This window comes from Archocentrus centrarchus, chromosome 14 (assembly GCF_007364275.1).
Source record: "Archocentrus centrarchus isolate MPI-CPG fArcCen1 chromosome 14, fArcCen1, whole genome shotgun sequence".
In the NCBI taxonomy this organism is placed as follows: Eukaryota; Metazoa; Chordata; class Actinopteri; order Cichliformes; family Cichlidae; genus Archocentrus; species Archocentrus centrarchus.
Genome location: NC_044359.1, coordinates 30,032,358 through 30,054,731, shown reverse-complemented (window position 1 = coordinate 30,054,731; position 22,374 = coordinate 30,032,358). Strand labels below are relative to the sequence as shown.

The 22,374-nt window shown below is 40.2% G+C and overlaps 1 protein-coding gene across 1 annotated transcript in view; it reads right to left on the bottom strand.

Moving 5' to 3' along the window:
• gabra3 (gamma-aminobutyric acid type A receptor subunit alpha3) overlaps window positions 1-22,374 on the bottom strand; it is a 121,653-nt gene that overhangs the window by 5,454 nt on the left and 93,825 nt on the right. The window contains exons 5-11 of the mRNA XM_030746757.1: window positions 20,364-20,584; window positions 14,792-14,873; window position 14,534; window positions 13,685-13,828; window positions 10,072-10,223; window position 7,646; window positions 7,249-7,454 (exon numbers count right to left, since the gene is read on the bottom strand). Of these exons, the coding sequence (XP_030602617.1) occupies window positions 7,249-7,454; window position 7,646; window positions 10,072-10,223; window positions 13,685-13,828; window position 14,534; window positions 14,792-14,873; window positions 20,364-20,584 (807 nt within the window). The remainder of the gene's footprint in view (window positions 1-7,248; window positions 7,455-7,645; window positions 7,647-10,071; window positions 10,224-13,684; window positions 13,829-14,533; window positions 14,535-14,791; window positions 14,874-20,363; window positions 20,585-22,374) is intronic.

Here is a 22,374-nt window from a genome sequence, read left to right as displayed (position 1 = left end):
TGCGATACAACAAACACGACAAAGGCTCTGTGTGATAAAGCTGGCGGAGAGACTGCCGTCTTAGTTCTACTAGAGGGAAATCATTAGACTGTCTTCATATTGAAGTTGCACAGGGAGCCAGAATTTATTTGCTAAATTGGTACTGGCTCACACAGCTAAACTTGCATCACTAGAGAATCCTGTCAACCTAACGGAGTACAGTACAGTGCACACAGTAGATGTGGGAGAACAAGTAGGACACTAAGATTGATTACTGGGCAGAGTTTTAGTTTCCTGTGTGGCATCCAGTGTGTGAGTCTGTACTGTGGTAATTTCCTTCACAAATTCATCCCCACTGTGGCCACTTAAAGCAACTAATTCAGTGCGTGTCTTGTAACAGACCTTCGCTTTCCCGGCTCCCCGTTTCCACTTTTGCTTTGAGCCCAGCTTTAATTTTTGCTCTACTTTTTTTTTGGCTCCATTTAATTTTCCTTCCTTTCCCCCCCTTCTCTCCATCTTTTTAATTAGCATAAACTAATGCCCCCTCTACCCCAAAGTGCTTCACGGTGAATCTCTTTCAGCGCACAGCTCATCACCAAATATTTTGTTTGGCCTTGCTCATATTCACATATATGCACAAATGGAGGCAAAGCGATGGCTTTACATGTGACAAGACATGTGCTGTGGCATTGTTCAGTGTCACGAGTGTGCATAAATCTCACAGGGAGTGTTTTAACGTCTGGCAGTAGGAATGATGCTGGCAGCTTGTATCGCTTGTTGTTTTTAACTGTAATGGAGGCAGCAGGATTGAGGTAAGTGTGGGGTAAGTGGGCAACAGGATGAGTATGATCCTTCAACCTTGAGGAGAGCTAACAGACTCACAGATAGTTGATTGCTTTAAACATAGGAATTGTGAACCAGTGCTTGAAGGATTTGCATCTCAAGTCAATTTGAACAGACAAGAAAGGAAGACAGAAGAGGTCCACTAACCCAGATAACCAGGTACCTTTCAGTGATATTGATTCTAACACAGAACGACCTGCTCTGTTGGAGGCTTCTTTCAGTAGGAAAAGCAAATCACTACTATGATATGCATTAGGGATGCACCAGTTGTAGCAACGTAACAATACGGCTGCTCATCACACATCTTTGAGAGAGCGGAAATTCAATCATAAATTTGTTATACTGGATCCAGGATATAACGACCAGCAAATGGATGGGATGCAACAGATAGCCATCAGTCACCTTGCCAGCGGTGAGTGTCATTTCTGACAGTAGAAATACTTGGCTGATAAATGTGTGTAACCTAAGTGGCAAACACCAGCTCTGAAAAAAAAAAAATGAAGCCAAAGCAGAACTTGATTTCCTCTAATGGCCCCTTGAGACCGGCTCTCAAAGCAAGTCAATCCTTCGCAGACTCCTGTGTGAAAATGCCCAACTTTACAGCACAAAGAATCATTTTTACAGCCTGTTACAAAAATCAGTTTTGGCCTCTATAGCATCTTCACGACAGCTGTACAGGAGACCTGTGTGTGTTTGCAGAGGGAGCTTCAAATAAGTAATACTACTAAGGATGTAGCCAGTTGGAATGACAGGTGCATGCTGACATAAGATTCTGTAGTTGCTAACCGTGTGTTCAACTTCACCCCAGCTTATTCGAGTAAACCTCGAGTGCCCTCTCAGCTGCGTGACAGCAGAACGGTCTGCTTTATGGGGTATTTTTACTTACAGCCAGGCCAGAAAATTGAAGCTTCATCTTTGCTGCCAGAAAAGTTTTTTGCTTCACCGCCTGATGTCCATCATCTACGGTATGCTAGCAGGGTTAGCCTTACAAGGTGTTCCCTACCATTGTAAGACAGAACACTAGGACATTTCTGCGTAGCACCTTAGCCAAATAAATGCTATGTTTAGACTTGTCCACCACCCTGGAGAAGAAGGGCTGAATAAAAGTGGGTGTTAGCATGTATTTAGGAACTACAAATTCTATGTTCAGAAAATGTTTTTGAATGGAGAAAATCTTATTTGCCTTATTAGCCTTAATGTTGTGAAATTAGAAAACCGTTTACAGTGGAACTTTCAGTGAGTACTTAAAGTGTTTGGCCATTTCAATTCAACTTGCAGTTCACTGTGAAGGCCCAGAAAAGGAAAAAAAAAATTCATACTGACCAATGAATGTTCTGTACTGTTGCACCTCTAAGCTCTTATAATACCTCTCCGAACTGTTCAGTCTTTCACACTATGGATGCTATTTGCACAGTAATCTAACAAATTGTCCATTCAAATTGATTTTCTGTTCTTTTTTTTTTTTCTGTTCCATCCTGTCCTTGTAGGCAATAATTTAAATGGTCTAATTATTGGAGAAACTGTATGTAGCACTGGGATGTATGCATGTTTTTATGAACCTTATGTAACAGAGCACATAATTCAGTTGCAGCCAAAGATTCTTGTGTACTATTCAAAGTCATTTTACTAGCTGCAGGCAAAAATACTCCCTGAATACAATGCATCTATTGACCTTGTCTTTGTAACTTCTGAAAATCGTTGCATCAGAATTTCTTTATGAGTGTGATTAAGTGTCCTGGGGGTAATTGTGCCTTGCTGCGTCCTGCTGTTTGGAGCTCAGTATGTGCATGTGTGCGTGTAACTGAACCTTGTGACAGTCTGTCCCTCTCTAAGACTGAAGATGAGGTGTTGGCATATTTAATAGCCTCAAGTATGTGAGCATGTGGGTATATGAGTGTGCAGACTCTGTACAGGGAGCCACAATGTGCCTGTTTGTGTTCCTGTGTCTATGTGTGGACGTATACATGTAAAGTTTTTGATGACCCTGATATCTGTATTGCAGATTTTGTGTTGGTTTAAGAATTTTTACAGGCCTATGAGATGCTCTCTCTGTGACATGTTATTCTATTATTATATAATTCAGTGGTACCCTATATATTTTGCTTGAAGAAGAGCAAATGTACACTGTATGGGAACAAAGGATTGTTCCACACAGTCTTTTCAATCCCACTGCCACAGGTGTATGAAATCAAGCACCTAACCATGCAGCCTGCCTTCACAAACATTTGTTAAAGAATGGGTGGTTCTAAAGAGCTCACTGATTTCAAGTGTGGTACTGTAATAGGATGCCACCACTGCAACAAGTGAGTTTGTGAAAGTTCTTCCCTCCTACAGTAGCTATTCCACGATCAGCTGCACGTGGTGAAAAATAGGAGCGCTTAAGAACCAGATCAACTCAGCCATGAAGTCCACGTAAAGTTACACAGTGGGCTTGCCAAGTGCTGTAAATCCACCAACACTCTGTTAACTCAGTAACTGCAGAGTTCTAAACCTCCTCCATTAACATCAGCACAAAAGCTGTGCGCCAGGAGCTTCGTGACATGGGTTTCCATGGCTGAGCAGTTCTTGTAGGTGTAGAGCATAGGTGGCCCAGCACCTTTGTTCAAATAGTGTAGCATTGAAGGAGCCACCGACAAAGGGTCGGCGTCGGTATTTCACGCTTGCTACCTCATCAGGTTGGGTTTGGCTGTTTGCTATAGTTTGTGACTTATTTGTGATTAACAGCTAACAGTAATCAATTTATTTGGCAATGACTCTTTCTGCTCTGTTTCTCTTCCATGTCAGGTTTAACACTTCAACACAGAAGCTTTTATTTTTGTTGTTCTTCTTCTTGAAAAAGTTCCACACATGGTGAAATATACACACAAACACAGAGAAGATAAGAGAAACTGGTGTGATACTATACCGCACGCCAGCACCTGCAACTAAATTAATTAAATCCCATTATTATTATTTGAATAAGAAATTCAAATTCTGTTACTTTATATATGAAATTATTATATGTTAGCTACTACAAAGTAAGGTGGGACTGATGCTGCCTTACACATGAAAGAGTGTTTCCCAGTCTCTTCCTCACAGTAAGGAATACAGCTTCATACCAAATATTTCTATCATTACCGGGACTGAGAAAGTACACAGGTGCATTCCTAGCCTCCAGAAATGTCAACTCACCTTTGTTCTTTCCACCTGAGTGCATCAAACTTCCAGAATAAACTTTACTGACATGCAACTGCTGGTGCTAATAACAGATAATAAATTAATCTGGTAAAATGTTGCGGTAGTTATTTTGTGCTGCAGGTGCAGACACACGTGAAACCGTGATCAGCCCTTGGCTGCAGCAGAGCAACCCGCAGCCAGCGCTCCTGCCGCTGCTGATAAAACAGCACATGATAGCTAACACAGCAGTGTCCAATCATATGTCACAGAGTGCCAAGAATACGCAGGCATTTCCAACCAAACTCCCCACCGGCTAATTTCTGTAATAAGCTCACCTTCAGCCAGTGAGGGGAGAGCTAATTAGGTAGATTGTCTGTCACAGAGAATGTCAGAAGAAAAGAAAGGAAAATGGCATCGATGTGCCATAACCAGCAAAGTAAATTAGTGCACACAGACTTGTCTACGGATCATATCTGAGACCTAAAAAAGAAGCAGCCTAAGGCTGATGAAGTCATCATTTGGTTCCGGTAGGAGTGGTGGCTGAAACCGTAGCTCCTAGGCTGGGGGGCTGCATTTTTAAAAAGACTTACTGAGCTAAAACCTCTCCCCTGAAAAGCGGCTTTCCTTGTGTAGCTTGTGCTCATTAACAGTCACTTTTTCTATATTTGCTAAAACAAAACCAAAAAAACCCCAAACCAACAACAAGGAAATGCATGCGTTGTCTGATTGCTTTGGATTCCAGTAGCTCATTCTAGCAGCGAGCGTGGTGGGAGTGCCACGTCTCCCTCTGTGACCCCATTCTATTTTATCTATATGACAACTGCATGCTCAGCACAGGGGGGGGGGGGGGGGGGGGGGGGGGGGGGGGGGGGGGGGGGGGGGGGGGGGGGGGGGGGTGGGGGGGGGGGGGGGGGGGGGGGGGGGGGGGGGGGGGGATGGGGGGGGGGGGGGGGGGGGGGGGGTGGGTGGGGGGGGGGGGGGGGGGGTCTGCAGCAATGTAACCCTGCAAATTATCCCCACCAACTGAAAAGTTCTGTGGCAGCATATGCATTTCTGCCAATCACTCTGTGGACCAAATGCCAAGCTATAAAAAAAAAGGGAAAGGCTGTACTGATTGTGTCAAACAGTTTGTACAATGGTAGCAGAAAATAGATTTGTGGTGTGCTGTCTGTCACAGAAGAAATAAGTTTCCCTTTATGTTTGTGTCTGTAGCTGTGTTTTTATGCGCTCACAGCAATCTAGTAACAGCACTGCCACTATTTACCACTAGCACACTTTCATAATGTTTCTTATTTGAGTCTTATTTTTTTCCCAAGCATCCCAGAAGGCTATCCTTTTAATATAGTTTTTATGCCCCAGTTTATTTCAACTGAGAAGAAAATTGACTATATAATACCAGATCAGGTAAACTAATTTTAGCTGCATAATTACTATCTTTTTTTTATTTTAATGTTCTCTTAAAGTGATCAGTTCTTGTACCAGGTCTATATTGTTAATCCAGAGCTTTAGCAAATCTAAGCTTATATTATTATCCTCATAGAGCTTAAGCTGCTTCTTCATGCAGCCCCTCAGTTTAGCCTGTCTGAAACAGACTTTTTCTTTAGTGCCTATCCTGCTCCAGATGAGCTTACACTGATCATAGACTGTATATAAAGATGGGCAGAGCTACCATGACACCCTTTTTTTTTTTGTATTTTCACTGTTTCTCTAGAATCTGGACAAGGAAAGCGTGGATTTGACTAGGAAACAAGATCACAAAGTCAGCCCACACGAAACCGCACCATGCTTTAAGCTTCTAATGAAGACAGAAAATTACAAAAAGAACATCACACTGCATTTAGTAAGATTTGAAACTAGCTCAGATGGCTGGAGACCGCAGGAAAGTGTTTACTGCAGTCACAGATCAAGTGAGCAGTAGGTTCATTTCCCCAAAGACTTCAATACTCTTCGACTTCTTTTTAGATTCAGACAAGTTGCCTCCTGCTGGCCATGAGAGAAAATGCAGACCTGAGGTGCTTGCACATTGGTTTCACTTTGCCGACCTGGAGGCTAAATCCATATTTTATATACATTCTACAGTTCTAATTGGCTGGCGTGGAAAATGCCGCTCCTGAAATCGTTAAGACAATGTTCAGTGCATGCTAAAGCCTTTGCTTTTGACTTTCTGGGAGCATTTTGGGAGCTGATCATACATAAGATGAGCATCTTACATTATAACAGTAAATTACACAAAATTAACAAATCACTAAAAATGGTATCTTAAGTCCAAGTGAGACTTATGAGGAAAAAAATTTTCAATATAGTGTAAGATAATATTTTCTGAACAGCTTCTCTCCATTATTATATTCACTGCCTCTGTGTGCCTGCTAATATTTGATTCAACGCTATCACTTATAAAACATCATAGAAATCATAGTGCATACAGTACCACAAGTGTGTCCAAACTTTTGACTGGTACTGTATAAGCGCTGAGGTTATCATGACAAACATGCGTGGCTTTAATCAGGTGAACGTCATAGGTTCTTTTTTTTTTTGTTTGTTTGGACTCCTGTGTGCATATCTGGTTGTTCTCTCAAAGTAAAACCTTTAAACAGGATCAAGCACGGAGGTCTTTTTTTGTGCTGCACTACTTTGTATTTCTACTCTTTTACCTTGAAGGAAATTCCCTCCCTGTTCTGTATCTCACAAGCTATTGACAAATTGATAATGTATACGATGTGATTTATCAGGTGATTCATTTTAAACAATGCTCTATATAAATGTAAAGAAACCATCTTTTCTGGGGAGAATGAGTCTGCACTGACTTTAGGCTGAGAGTTGAAACATATGCTGCCATCATAAATCAGGGCCAGTGTCCTCTGGAGTTTACCTCTGTTTTTGCTCTCACTGTTTCGCCCCACTGTCTCTGTTCCATTTGGCTGGTAATGAATAAATAAAAGGTCTCTTTATAGTCTTTACAAAGTACTCCAGGCTGCATTAAAGAGACTTTCTATGTGTTTCCAAACTGCAGTTTCCCCTCATCACTCCTCCAGAGTAAAGTGACATTTTTAGAAGCTTTTTTTTTTTAATTTTTTAAATTAATCTTGAATTTAATAAGCAAGAAGTTGCCAGAGACTTCTTTCTGAACTGACTGCCTTGTATGTTGTTTTTACCCTTACGTATTTGCGGTGGTTAATGTTGGTGCACTGTGATGAATCGAAAGAGCAGGCGTGACACATCCATTAATTTTTTTTTTTAAACATGAAGCTGTTTCAAATGAGAATCACTCACCCTTATTTCCATGCCCTCTTTTTTCCCATCCCATGCCCAGCTGCGCTTGGTGAAGTAGTTGACTGTGGCAAACTCAATCAAGGCAGAGAAGACAAAGGCATAGCACACCGCCATGAACCAGTCCATGGCGGTGGCATAGGCCACCTTAGGAAGGGAGTTTCTAGCACTGATGCTCAAGGTAGTCATGGTTAGGACAGTGGTGACCCCTGAGGACAGAATAAAAGACCATCAAACAGGTTCTTTTTTGAACTCTTGAAGAGACAGTTCACCCTCGAATCAAATGCTTTCATCCATCTAGTTGTTTTCATGTGAGTTGTCCAGTTTTGGAGATATCGGCTGTCTGCCTTTCCAGTACCTTTCAGCCAAAGGCTGAGGGTCGCACTTTCACAAGCACAACCCTGTTTTCACCTGGAGAGAGGCGTCCATCTATCCAGTTTTATGGTATTTCCCAGCTGATGCTGCTCACAAGTTTGTGGATTAATAACTTTTCAAATAAGATTGCTGTAGGCAAGCGCCATGTAGTTCCCTTATATCAAGAGAAGGAAATAATTTTACTACCAATGTTTTCAGTCACTGGGAAACTCACTCCAAAACAGTCTAGCTGAAAAAAAACTGTGTGGGGGTGAAATGTCCCTTTAAGGAGGTTACTTACAGCTTCCGTCAAAGTTTGCTTTGGGTTTTGCTAACATGGCACTAAACTCCCATTTTATACTTACCAGCTTCTCTGTAAGAGATTTAGGGAAAAAAAAGGATGGTGTTCTGCAACACAAAGATACTGCCTACTATGGCTAAAAAACAAAAAGTTTAAACTGTCTCTTTAAAACTATCTAGAGTCATTTTCTTGCAATTAGATTTAGTTTAAGTAAACTAAAATGGATGGGCTGTTCCCTGCAACTGCAGAGCTTTACATAATCTACTGTATGAAATCAAAAGTCTAGCCTCACACAGCTGACATAATTCAGTGGTGCATAAACATTCAAAGGATCTCAATCAATGACCCACTGCAGAGGATTTTTCAGGCTGTGCTTTCGTTCAAACCCGTCTGATGAATGTGTTTTCTCACTATGCTTATCTACGATTTGTAAAGTTGTACAAAAAAAAAAAAGGAATTTTCCTGGAGCTTATACACAGACAGGCAGACATGCTGCAGGCCTGCATACATTAAGCACAACCGTCTGAGCTGCAGGATGGTGTGCAAAGGTCACCTGAAATGGAATTGCTAAATGACCCACGTTTAAAAACGAGCAGCAGACCTACATCTTCTAAAATTAATTAATGTGGAAATGACGTTTTTAAACGTTTTAAATTTCGCAGGTCATTTCACAACCTGGCTTTTACAGTCTGGGCGAACGGCAGTGAAAGGCGGCTCGGACAATGTTCGCCCATCGAAGCGCATCGCTTTATCTGTTCCGACCTTTCTCATCTGATAAAAGATGGATACAAAGGAGGCTTAAAAAGGTTAAACAAAAGAATGATAGATGACTATTCACAGGCTGATTGATTTGGCAGGTAATGCATTTCTAATCTTGACTCTGTTCCACCATTTGCATAAAATTAGAAATATTCATCTGTACAGAAAGCAGTCCTTATTAGCACAGCAATTAATTGTGTGGGATGAGATGAGGACATCCAGTGCTTGAGGTAACTGAAAAATGCTCTTAAATCGAGGTAATAAATCATGAAGTATCGAGTCTTGCCCAGAAACACAACTTGTAAGGTGACCAGGGCACAAAAATGGATTAATCAAATTAGGAGAGAGGTCGCAAATGCCACAAACTAATATAAAACCAGAGGACTGTAAGCAAGAAAAATAAAACAACTCAGCTTGAAACTGTGTCCTTAGCAGAAACTACTTCCACTGAGATAACAACACTGATTACAATTACTCTCCTAATGTGAAGGAAATTATTCTCTAAAAATCCAATCTCTTGCCTGACTGAAATGATTCTCAGACGACTGTATAAGAGAAATATGACAGTGGTGTGTGTTTGTGGAGAAGCGAAGGAGATGTGTTTACTCAGAACGCAGAAAGAGAGCCGGAACTGTTTTTTCATATTCTGAAACGGTGCTTTGCCTCGCATGATCTTTAATATCTTTTGCACAATGTACGCTACTTGCACATGTACTTGTCTTCTTCAATCCTGAAATACTAACCACGTTTATAATTACATAAGGCCACTTATATGGATTATGCAGTGCAATAACAACAAATGTAGGGGAAAGAAAATGACATTCCATCTTTGAGTATCTTTGAGCTGATCTCAGCCGACAGAATGTTCTTAGCATGAATTGAGTTGGATGGACGAATTGAATCTATTATTATTCATGGCTTCAAGGGAGAAAACACAGTCAAGTGTCACGATGGCAACTGGGAAAATGTCTCTATTAAATAGCTATTGTTATGAATAATAAAGGTAAAATATGACATATAAAAGCTTCAGATGTTGTTCTCTGTATTAACAGTGACACTATTTTCTAAGACTAAGCAGTAAGGGTTCCAGCTCTTCTTCTGCTTATCCTTGATATGTTAGTGTTTGCGGCAGAATAAAGTCAATACTCTGATAAAAGCTTGCAAATAAATAAATAAATTACTTTCTATGCTTGCCTACACCTGAATGAACTAAAGTAAAGTATATTTTCTACTTTTCACGCTGAAACTTTTTCACTTGTTTGCTAAATCATTTGACAGCGCGAACAAGTGCGGCTCTCCGACTTCGCCTTTCCGTTACCTCATCATTTAAAAGCCCCTGATTAACCAGCGTGTTCAATGAATTATTTAATGCATTTATTTGAGCTGAATTTAAAACACAAGATAGCACTCACCAATACTGTGCGCGCGGGAACCGATTCTCTGTTTAGCCAGAAGGAGACTTGAGACAGTATGACAGTCATGATGCATGGAAGGTAGGTTTGAATCACAAAATAGCCAATTTTCCTTTTCAAATGGAAATACGTTGTCATCACTACATATTCTCCTGAGGGAAAGGAGACAACATAGGAAGAGATGGAGAGACACAAACAGGGTCATGATTATTAATAATCCTGTTCCTAGCTGGGGCAACACAAGGTGAAATATTCTAAATTTGATATATTAATGCTAGAACATTAACATGTGCGTGTGATTATGTTCACTCCTTTACTCGAACCATTAAACCATATGGAAACATAGAAAATGCTTAGATACTTAAAATGTTCCACAGAGATGGTGATGCAAACTTTGTAAAAAAAAAAAAAAAAATTGTTTGTTTTAAACCACATACTGTATATAAAAGATGGACACAGCCACTGCGCCATCACCCGTTGCCAGTAAAGTCTGGTCTTGATGCCTCAGCTGAGAATTTTGGCTTTGCTATGAACAGAACAAGGAGCCAAAGGTATGAAGGACTAAAAGTGACATAATTAAATAATAATTAAAAAATAATTAAAAATAAAAGCAGAAATATATATTGTATATATTTTGTTTTTCCTTTTCCTTATACATGCATTTTCGTCAAGAAATATATATATTTGTTTTACCTTTTCTTATACAAGCTTATGCTTTTTACATTTCCTTGTCTCCTCTTTTTCCTTTACCGTATGCATTTCTGCCTCATTATGCAAATGAGGAGGGCTGCCTTCTTGCTCCAGCTCCTCTACTATTGGTCAATAAACAGGAAGGAGCAGGATCCATGTGCAGATCGATTGTGCATGCCTGCGCTTTTGGCCATTTCAGGAGAACGCCTAATTTTAGAGGAAGTGAAGCCCTAGCAGAGATGCGTCAGACAACTGCAGAAGAATTAAGTCACCTTGCTAGCTTAGCTGAAAGTAATACTGTCAGAGGAGGTGGCGTGTTGCTTGCACAAGTCTTTGTACCACGCAAGAACTGTTGGGAGACCTGGATATTTGATGCCCGATGATGCCTTGGAATCGTTTTTGCTTGCGGGTGTGTCAGTTGCGGATATTGTTGAACTTTTTGGGGTCAGTGAAAATCAGTGCACAATCGATGTAAAAAGAACAAAGGCTTGTATAAGTAAAAGACAAAACAAAATATATATATATTTCTTGACGAAAACGCATGTGTAAGGAAAACGAAAAAGAAAATATATACAATATATACATATTTCTGCTTTTATCTTTTAATTATGTCACTTTTGGTACTCCATACAAAGGATTGCTTTCTAAAATCCCCAAACAAGTGGCTTTACAAAATTAGTTTGATTCCTCACTACAACCGCTATCCTACCCAAAAGAGCACTGTGCAGTACTTTCAGAGCTGACTTTAAACCCAGTGCCAAGCAACTGATTTCACTGATTTATAAAGTGTCACATTCCTTTAAGTGCACATTTACATATTCCTTGGGATGTTTTTGCTGTACATATGAATAATTTGTCCATGATGATGGATAAATTCACAGCTCCTCTAAGTGCCAGCGCTCACTGCCATGTTTGCAATCTGTGTTACAAAGATAGGAGGAAAAACAGACTTCCATCCCTGAGGTGTTTTATTATTTTTTTTCTGAGGAGAACCTGATCAGAGCTGAACTGGCTCAAATCTTCCCATTCCCTTAGCTCACTAAAGTCCATTAGGTTTAAAGTCTAAAGAAATGAGATTTTCTGACAGCCATAAGTGGAAGCAGTTTATGAAAGAAATCACATTGACTCTATCTTGAATCTTTGGTACTTGTCAGACTGCAGTTGGTCTTATTCCTTCTCTGCAATTCTCCTGACTTAAGCTCAACCCACCAAACAGCACAACAATAAAGATCCTCTCCAGGAAAGAATCCTCTGTAAAGTTAAACAGGTGCAGTTATTTAACACACACACACACACACACACACACACACACACACACACACACACACACACACACACACACACACACCACACACACACACACACACACAACACACACACACACACACACTTTTCTTAGAGTGCCATCTAACAAAGTGGTGTCATGGTGTTTTAGTCTCAAAAGACAACTGAAGTCTGACAGATGTCTGTGACGCTGTAGCTCGCCTCCTGAAAGCTCCACAAGCAAACAGCTTGAATGCAAAAGTTAAATCTCTCAAAAGGGAGAGCCAGCATGGATCACTTGTACTCTGTCAGTGGTTTCCAACTGCCCCACTGAAGCAACATTTTATTTTCAGCTCAGCCGTTGCAAGTTTTTTGGTACTTATGTAGCCCTATTACACCATTACCTAAAGCTGGTGACTGATGGTAGAGGTACATGACAGTGAGCCTCATGTGGCGAGCATATGCAGGCAGTTCCTGGAAGATGAAGGATTTGACACTATTGACTGCCCCCCCCATGCTCACCTAACCTAAATCCAATAGAACACCTCTGGGACATTATGTTTTGGTCCATCTGATGTCGACAGGTTTCACCTCAGACTGTCCAGGAGCTCAGTGATGCCCTGGTCCAGATCTGGGAGAAGATCCTGCAGGATACCATCTGCCATCTCATTAGGAGCATGCCCCAGCATTGTCCAGCATGCATACAAGCATCTGGGGACCATACAAACTACTGAGTACCATTTTTGAGTTGCTGCAATGATATTTCTTTTTGAATTTTCATTTCCATCAAACGGTGTGACATCCTTTCATTCCTAACTCATTACCCGGTCCATATCAGTATAGATATCCAGCATGATTTATTTTCCCACTGAGGCAAAGTGTTTTCAAAGTGCTCCTTTAAGTTTTTGAGCAGTGTATATTACTAGTTATTTGCTGCTGCTGTAAATAGTTTCAGTATGTGTCAGTACCTTGCCCTTACCTTGTTATTTCATACCTTTATATTAAAGTGCTAACATAAGCTTTAAGCCCTCCAATGGGGAAATAACAAAACACTGATTTGTGTGTGACAGATAAAAAGGATTCTGCAACGGTTTTGAGGAGGAGATTTTGAGATCAAATGAATATGCAATCAAAAGAAAGGGCTGGAAAACATTTCTTTTTAATTTTGTGGTTATTATAGTAGACTCTTGGCTATACCCCAAAGCAAAATGGAAAAAAAAAGACTTTCACCTCTGGCACAACTCTTCATATTATCTTTGTAAATATGCTGAATAGTTTCTCTGAATACTGGTAACAGTCATCATTTTCTCAATGGACCCAAACAATGCACGATGAATTTAAAATGACAGAAAGTGTAGAAAAACTGCAGACTGTTATTATTTTGAAAAAAACAAAAGACAGCCAGAATATATCAGTGAAAAAGAAAGAAAGCAGTTTAATTTACAATAGACTATATACAGAAAAACATAGAAGTTTTAATTTTTATCTTTTAATACATAAAATCAAAATAGAAACTGGTGCATCAAACTATGAAGCTTTGCTTGGCTGACCAGCATTAGGCCATGCCTTAGGCTATAACCATTTGCCTGTTCCACCACACAAAATCTGTATTTAATTTACAGTGTATTTTATGCTACTGTCTGTACCGAGAACGGCGTACCTGTGCTGGAACTGATGGTTTCTTTCCCAATAACGTGTCCCAGTAAGTCATACTGGTTCAGCCGGGAGCCGTCCTCTGCCACAGCGACAGACCTCTCGTCCCCCTGGGTCCACAGGTAGATCACCTCATTATTTGTGTAAGCATCTGGGCAAAAGGAAGACAGTTCAGAGAAAAAACAGACAGCATAGATGAGAATTTAAAATATGGGATAATGTTTTATATTTTTCCCCTCTCTCAATCCAACCACCCGATACAGGATTTTCAAGACTGATGATGACATTTAGTGATTTAAAAATCCAGTTTTCTGATATATTGGCCAATATTTCACACAGACAGAACGTAAACAGATTATGTGTAGGTATTCTGCTCAGATCAGCTGGTTGTAGTGTTATAAAACATGGATGCAGTTTCCAGGTCATAAAAATGAAGCCAGTGCGGAAGTGCCTTAACTGTGCATACCATCTATAAGCATATTTTGTAAATATCAGCCACACTAGGTTCTAAAATTGAGGATTATCCATGGTAATTAACAAGATTAACAATATGGCAATATGAAAACACTCATCTTAAGGCTTCAGAACAGAGCTTTAGAAACCAATGCATGACATCGCGGTAGCTACGTCTATCTGTCGTACTAGCTGTCTATGGGAGGGACCACCAGCACATTTTCAGGCAGTTGGAATAGGAAGCAACAGCAGATTGCTGTCGCAGCATTGTTTGTGTTTCTGTTAAATTGTCGTCTTGGAAGAATTTAGTATTAACATCTGGATTTAGACTAAGTTTAAGTCTTAAGTATGGTCTCCCTGAACTGTCCATAACTGAGGACTACAGTCTTGTTTTCATATCAACACTGAAATTATCAACAACCCCTAAAGCCAAAGGAAGAAGATCTTTAATAAGTAAGTAATTCTCTTTAAACCAGTGGTTAACTGTTTTTGTTATATTACATATCATCATATTCCTTGTGGCAAGTGCAGTTTTAGTTGTCTTTCTTTTTCTTTTTAGGTCAGGAAAGGTTCCTAACACCTACAGAGAACAATCACCACTGTTTCAGGGGTGTGATCTTATATAAACCCTGTTTTGTTTCGACCATCTGGACTGACTTACAACTTCCAACTTCAGAGGACAGGCGTGTGCATCCATCGGGAAATCCTCCAGGTGCATGGGGCACTCGGCATGAATGGTCAACCTGCGGGGGCAGAGGGAAAGAAAAGGCATCACTGTTCGGTCTGCAGTGTGGTTGAGCAGGTCATTATGAATGCATAATGATGCATCATGATGTAAAGTATGTCTCCAGAAACATCATTTGGAGCATATTTTCATAGACCAAATTTTATTGTCAGACACGCTGGGAAGATCTTATGCAAATTTCATTATCATGCATCAAGACGTCGGCTTTCCCACAAATCCAAATGTAGACAAAATAATGCTTTAATCTCTGAGTATATTTTTAAACCAGGGATCTGTGTACGTTTGAATAAAAACTGAAGGAGAACAGATTTTGTCCTCTCTCGCCTCCTTTGCATCACCATCCTGTCAGTGGTAATTAGAACTCAGACATGGACTAAATCTCCAGAGAGCACCAGAATTTGTTTCATTTGGCCGGATGGCCAGGCCACAAAAGGCACTCTGTAAGTAAACAGAAAAAAACTGTGCATATTATCTTACTCATACATGATTAATCAACATGGCTGTTGCATTTGCTGAGTTCAAACAAAACAGCAACCCATAAAGCCATCCTTGGGTGGACTTAGTTACCCACAAATGAACCCAGAACTGGGCTATTTAAACTCAATTACATCATTTATAGTCTGTGCATCCACTCAAAACGGCCTTTTTTGCACAGCCAGGACTGGAAATGAAGAACTGAACAACTAGTACATACAGCTTAATAATTCTCATTTCTAAAACATGCCAGTTAAACTGAATTGAACAGATTTTTGGTTGATCATTACAATATTAGATGTTGCATATATTGTGTACCTTTCTAGAAGGGATATATTATATGTGCAATATGTAAATATTAATATCTCTGAAGAAAGTGAAAAAACAAACAAAATAATGAGTAGATGCAATTAGTCTCACCTTTGTAAACAGTTTAATGTTGCAGAAAGTCCCACAAGTTTATTTGTAGCCACAGTCTTAACATTTGTAACATTGTGGCCTGTTTCCAATTAGCACACTGTGTTGTATTTCCAGCAGCCCTGTGTCTGTTTTTGCCCACTCTCTTCCCTGCTCTCTGTTGCTGCCTCATTACTGATAAGTGGCTCACTATCTACTCAAGCTAACGCTTTACAGCTTAAATGTGAGAATCCTTTGCATCATACAGCACTTAAAACCAACATTCGTAAGCTGGTGTACTCATACTCTGACAGAAACAAAGGATACAAAATGATAGAATCATTTTGATTAAAGACAAAAAAACCAAGATGTCTTTTATGCAGAGACAATACTTCATATTAGGCATGAAAAAAGAAACAAAACAAAAAAAAAATGCAACCATAAAATCAGCCTTGTACAGCTGTACTGGGGCATAGAGGAACCTTGAGCAGCAAGCTAACACACAGTGACAATGCTGACATGATGGGTTTTTTTTGGATAGGTGATGTCTGGCAAAACACCATTCTGCATAGACAAAAGGGTCATCTTTTTCAATTATCCTCTATTGGATTCTTCTATTTTGGAATAGTATCTTATTAAATTTTAGTTTTTACATTCAAAGGTGCTTACATTTCAGACATCAAAAACTAGGCCAACCGTACTTTAATCAGGTAAAACGGGCCACATGTTTCAATATGTGATAGAGAAAATGTAAAAACAACCCCCCAAAATAATAAAAGTTGCTAAAAATAAAACCCCTCATTTAATTTTAGTAGAGCACAAGCTAATAATAATTTTATGGTAGCTTTGTCTAACATTACAGGGTGATGTCATTTGTACTTCTTGCAGGTGAGATCAGGTTCACCCTGAGCACACGTGACATGTGAAAGAGTCCGGAGAAGCTGTGGAGAGTTTGGTGGTGAGTCTGTGATGGTCTGGGACACACAGACCTCTACAGGCTGGGCAACGGCACCCTGACTGCCATTGCACCCGTTGTCAGACCCTACGCTGCTGTTTCAGTGCTTTAACATGAAACCCCTTCATGTGATCGTTTTATTAAAGCACTGCTGAGGGTGACGGGAATGTCCGTAGTGTTCATAAACCAAAGCACTGGGCACTCCAAAATTAGACCTGATGATTGGTGGCAGATATTAAGATGCGCAAAGTGACTAAATAGCTGCTGAAACATTTAACTAAAAATAGAAAGCCTTGTTTTGGACAGAAATTCTTAATTTCTTGAAGGCTTGAAACATTTTCAGGCATATGCAAGAACAGCCAGACAAAACAACATTAAAGGAAGAATTAATGAAGTGAACGCTACTGCTGTGTTCTTCTGAACGATGTAAAACATGATGGGTACCACCCAACTATCCAGGACTGTAGGGGCAGCAGTCTAAGCGGAAACCCACCACCTCCTCTAGTTCTTTTGTGTGTTGTGTGCTTGTGTGTGTGTTTAGGATGCCAGAGGGGGACATTTCCAAGCCACAAGAGAAGAAAATTTTGTCCTGGAACTCCATCGGGATCTTGTCCCGCCTGAACTCCTTTCTTAGAGCGAACTCAGACATCCTTCATTCCCGGCATTTGTGCCGATCCTTTTGCTTTGCTCACTACCCTGCTGTTGTTGTCATATGAGGGTCTGAACAGTGACCATCCAGAAAAGCACCAGCTTTGCCTTTTGGCTGTTTCCACCACAACAGTCCTGTTTAGCATCTGCACCAGCGGAGATGCCGCACTGACACCCCCCCCGCGCCTCATTCTTCCCCCAAATGTGAACAATGCCCTGAGGCAGCGTGATCAGTCCACCCTTTTCCAGCAGAGGACCACGTCCTCAGACTTTAAATTCTCATACCGCTTAGCTGCTTTGTACTTTAGCAGTCTGCAATGTATTCAAAGTATAATACAACAATACAACACGTCCCTCGTTTGATGCCTGTCTTTATTTGTTCATATGGATCACCTCCCCTGTCATTATTTAGTAAATTTGACATTTTTATTAAATAAATTCTTGAAATAGGTTTTAATGACAAACACAAACCTCTGCCTTTAAATTAAGATCAGTCAGGGAAAGAGAAATGCCAAAGACGCCACGAAGAGGTTGAGTTAAAAAGAGGCGAACTGTAAACGAGTGACAAATGCTTCCCCAAAAATATCTGCAGCAGTGCCGGCAGACAATACCAGCTCCCTCGATTCAAAATAATGATGCAATCCTGCAGATCCGAGGCCTTCACAACGTTTGTCAGCTCAGATCCTGCAGACGTGCTGATTAATGGATTTAAGCAGTTGTTTAGTGAGAAATGCCAATCAACACAGGGAGCTATGGTGACGCACAGCGCACTAAACTTCCTGTGAGACAGATTTATATTCTAAAGCCTAATACCTGCGCAGTATGTGGAAATTTAAGGTATCAGTCTCTCCTTGGGAGTGTTTGCCAGCGCCTCTAATGATAAAGCCATATTTTCATGTAGATCCCCTTCAACTAATCACCCAAAGCTCGATATAGAGGCAAGGTCCCCCTAAAATTTAGAAAGTTCTTGCCGATGCTTTCAAAAACACATTTCATAATAATTTTCTGATATAATATGGTTTTATAATAGAGTCAGTAAAAGCAGGGATGTTCTGAAGAGCACTTTGTAGCTTTTCATTAGGGCTTGGCAGAATATCCAAGATATCAATATATTTGAAAAGATTTTATAAAGAAATGACAATGTTCTTGATGCTTTATATTGACTGCGCAGGTTATCATCTATATGGATTTTATGTATTTTATACATATGGTATCAATAGAGCATTCTCCCCCAACCCCGCACACAAACAAAATGCATTGCAATCAGTAATGCATAATTCCATAAAATGAGTTTTGTTCGCTGGTTTCAAACTGAACAGTCAATAAAATGCTTTTAGGTCTCTAAGGATTATCAAGGATACCAAGGATTATCATGGCACCTTTTTCCATTATTATTTAAACTTGTAATACTACATCAGAGCTCAAGGATCTTTGTTGGCATTGGCAAAACTGCCACAGCATCAGATCTACTCATGTGGGACCACAAAATGATTTTTTTTTTTTTTTTTTTTCACCATTTCATTTTCACCTCTAAAAATCAATACCGACCTTGTGCGTGAGCATCACAAAAACATTTCTTTTCCAGCTTTTCCACGGCCCTGATTCAAAGCTGCATGGAATGCTGATTGACACATTCAGTGTTTGGAGCCAAAGCAATCACAGATTTATTTTTGTTCGTATTCAGTACATTATGGTATTCAGTGACTATGACTGTCTTGCTGATGCTATTTACAGTGTACTTTATGCATGACATACACACAATGACACTCCTTTGATCAAGTGAGTATTATTCACTGGGCTGTCTGCGTGTGATACATATACCGCCTGGCTACAAGTCAGTTATCTGACTCACAGCCAGGTAAAAAGCATAAGCGCAATAATTTTATTCCTAAGCTGATGATTTTTCCTTTAGTACCACCATGACATTTACATTTGTGGTTTTAAGTGAAATGTCTTTTCAGCTACTGTTTTTATTGATATAAACACAATAGCTGAAGGATACTGATTTGTCCTCTTGAGAAAGCTAAACTAGGTAAACTCCAGACTTTCCTTTAGAATCTGGGACTATACTTACCGATAATTTAAATCAAATATTCATGACTGAGAACAACAAAAAAAAAAAAAGTAAATAGTCAGATTTCAGATGTTGACAGTAGAGATTTTTTTTAATTTCAGTGTAAAACATGACTTCAGTGATTGAATATTGCAATTGTTGCTGATAAATTTTAGCTCATTACCTAATTCTTTAATTAACTAATCATTTTAAGTCTTTTTCAGCTTGTCCAATAATTAAATTATACTGTGCAACCCAATGGCAAACTCCGTGGCTTAGAACGTAAACAAACCTGAGGCTCCCATGTTAAAATTAAAACAATTAAACAGCATTACAAGGCATGTTTACAGGCTGGTACAAAAATAGCTTTGGTCTCTGTAGATCGTTTCCCCCTCGATAACAACTGCGTGGTGGGTGAATTTTGCTCTAACTCACCTATTTGGATACATTTAAGCATAAATGCCAGGGAAGGTATGCTCCATGGGCAGCTGCAGCCAATAGCTGTCTGCTAGGCCTCACCTCAACTAATTTAAGTAACCGAACCGCTGGTGCCTTCAGGAGGAGTTTAGTGGAATTATGGTCTGCAGTATGCTACAGTCTATCCAAAAACTGTCAGTTTTGGTGAGTGAAATATTGTTAGTCTGTAACTAGTGGCCATGTGTGTCTGCGCATCGCATTTGAACACTATAGATGCAGCTTGCTAACCAAGCGTGCAAGCATTAGCTCATAAGGTAGCGCTCCATCCTCTTATCCGTAAATGGTTACTCCTGACTGGGTGCAGAGACCAGTGGGTGACATCTTTTACGTTTTCTTTGGTCTGAACGGACATTCAGCCAATGTTAAATGCAAGAATTGAAATTTAGATGGTGAATACACTGTATGTATGTAGTATGCTAAACTGTAGCATGTTAGCACTGTACAGTCTCAGAGCTTGCAGCACCTGCAGATGGACTGGTTCTCACCTCATCGTGTAGAGAAGTGTGCCGTTGTCGACTAGTCGCAGCAGTTTGTTAGGAGTTGTCATGTTGTGGGCCACAGACTTCTTTCCGTTGTGGAAAAAAGTGTCAGGAGTCCAGATTTTACTGGCCAGGAGGTTGTTCAGGGGTAAAACCTGCATGGGCCCGTCGAACTTCAGCCTCTCATCCCTCCAACTCTGGCGAAAGAAGACATCGATGGTGTACTCCTGATGGGAAGAGAGTTTGAAGAATTAGTTGGCAAGATAGCAGTTCACAAAGCTGGGATGACATCGGTTTCCATGGCAGATGCTCTGATTTGTCAAAGCAGCAAGAGCAAAAAAAGAAAAAAAGGCTACATGACATTTAGGCGAACCATATTTTTCTCCTTTTTGCACTTCTGCTTTTTCTGCTTTAATGAATCAAAATGTATTGCTGCATTGTTTGTGATATAATTACAGCTCTGTTAACAATGTTGTGTTTCCGTCGCACTTAAGGTGCAAGAGCTTCAGCGAGAAATCTTGTAGTACATCTGTTTCATGTTTTATTAATACGCAACACAGTCTTTCTGCAGTGTCACCAACACACGAAAGACCAAACAAACTAAAACAAATGCAGGAAGTAGCTGGTCAAAGTGAATTTATTTCACATTATTTATTCAATGGGTCTTGGTGTCCTAGCAACTGCTTCTGTTCACCAGCTGTGTACAGCGGCTGTGCAGACAGAGGGAGATGTAGGAAAGCTATCTCACAACAGTACGCAACAAAGGCACGGCGCACGTTTTTCTCTCCACTTTTGAGCTTTTTGCTCGTTCGATGAAAAGGCTCGGGTACGGGAACACTCACCAGTGAACTGTAACTGGCTGCCCCCTGAGTGACAACTTGATTAAGCCATTTCTCATTGGTTTTAACAACGGGAGTTCTTCATGCTCTGCAGGGGAGGGTGTGCAGCTTCCATTCAACACAACAGGTCTCCTCTAAACAGCCCGGGATGGACGTCTGTTAATTGATGTGATTGACCTCCTAACGGCCTGCAAACCTGCAATGCTATACAACAATTACACTGCATCTGTCCTCACAGCAGTGCTCTTAATAAAGCCCACAGAGAGCTTCATGGACTGATAAAAGCCAGAATGTGACTGGCACATGCTTTCCTGAACCACTTTATTTCTTCTTTTCCCCATCTATCAACTAACTGCAGTCTTTTTTTACAACTAATAAAGAGTTCAAAAAAGTAATTTGTGTACCGTATTTCACATTAATTACATCAGACTGATTCTGTCATTAATCCAATTCTCAGTACTGACATCAAATGACTCTCCAGGTCACAAGAAAGACTAATGACCAAACACATGTGGACAGTAGGGCAAACATGACACTGTGATTTATTGTTCTGTGCGTCCTTAACCAAAACTTTCCAGCAACACTAAGAAACTTTGTTCTGCTCTGACACAGAAAAAAACCCTTAGAAAACATTTAAGTAACTATTGCCAAGGTTACACGATGCATGTTAATCTTGTCTTTATGAGATGCCAAATCAGGCCTCAATTAGTGTAAAACATCCAGTGATGTAAACAGACAATAGTGTGCTCGGCCCAGCTGGGGTGAAGCCATCATCTGTTTGTTTCCTTTGGACAGAATCTCCTGTAAACACGGGGAATTAATTTGAAGACTGAAAGACAGAAGTGAGGAAAAGTATAGTCAATCTCCACAAGGCCAAATGGCACAAACCATTCCGATGCCAGCTGGTGTTCCTCCAGGGACTGAGTGATTGATTTCTCCTTGACAGAGGAGACGGAGCGGCGCTTCTACCCAACAGTAGCTGTCAATTTTTTTTTTTTTTTTACAGCAGGCAGAATCATGAATGGATTAACCGTGGCAAACAGCTGTGATTTAAATAACCCTTTTAAACACAACAATACTATATTAATACTGACCGCCTTCACATAATATGCAGACCATTTTTAAATGTTTGTTGGCATCTTGCCTTTATTAGAAAGTTGAATATTTGGGGGACTGAT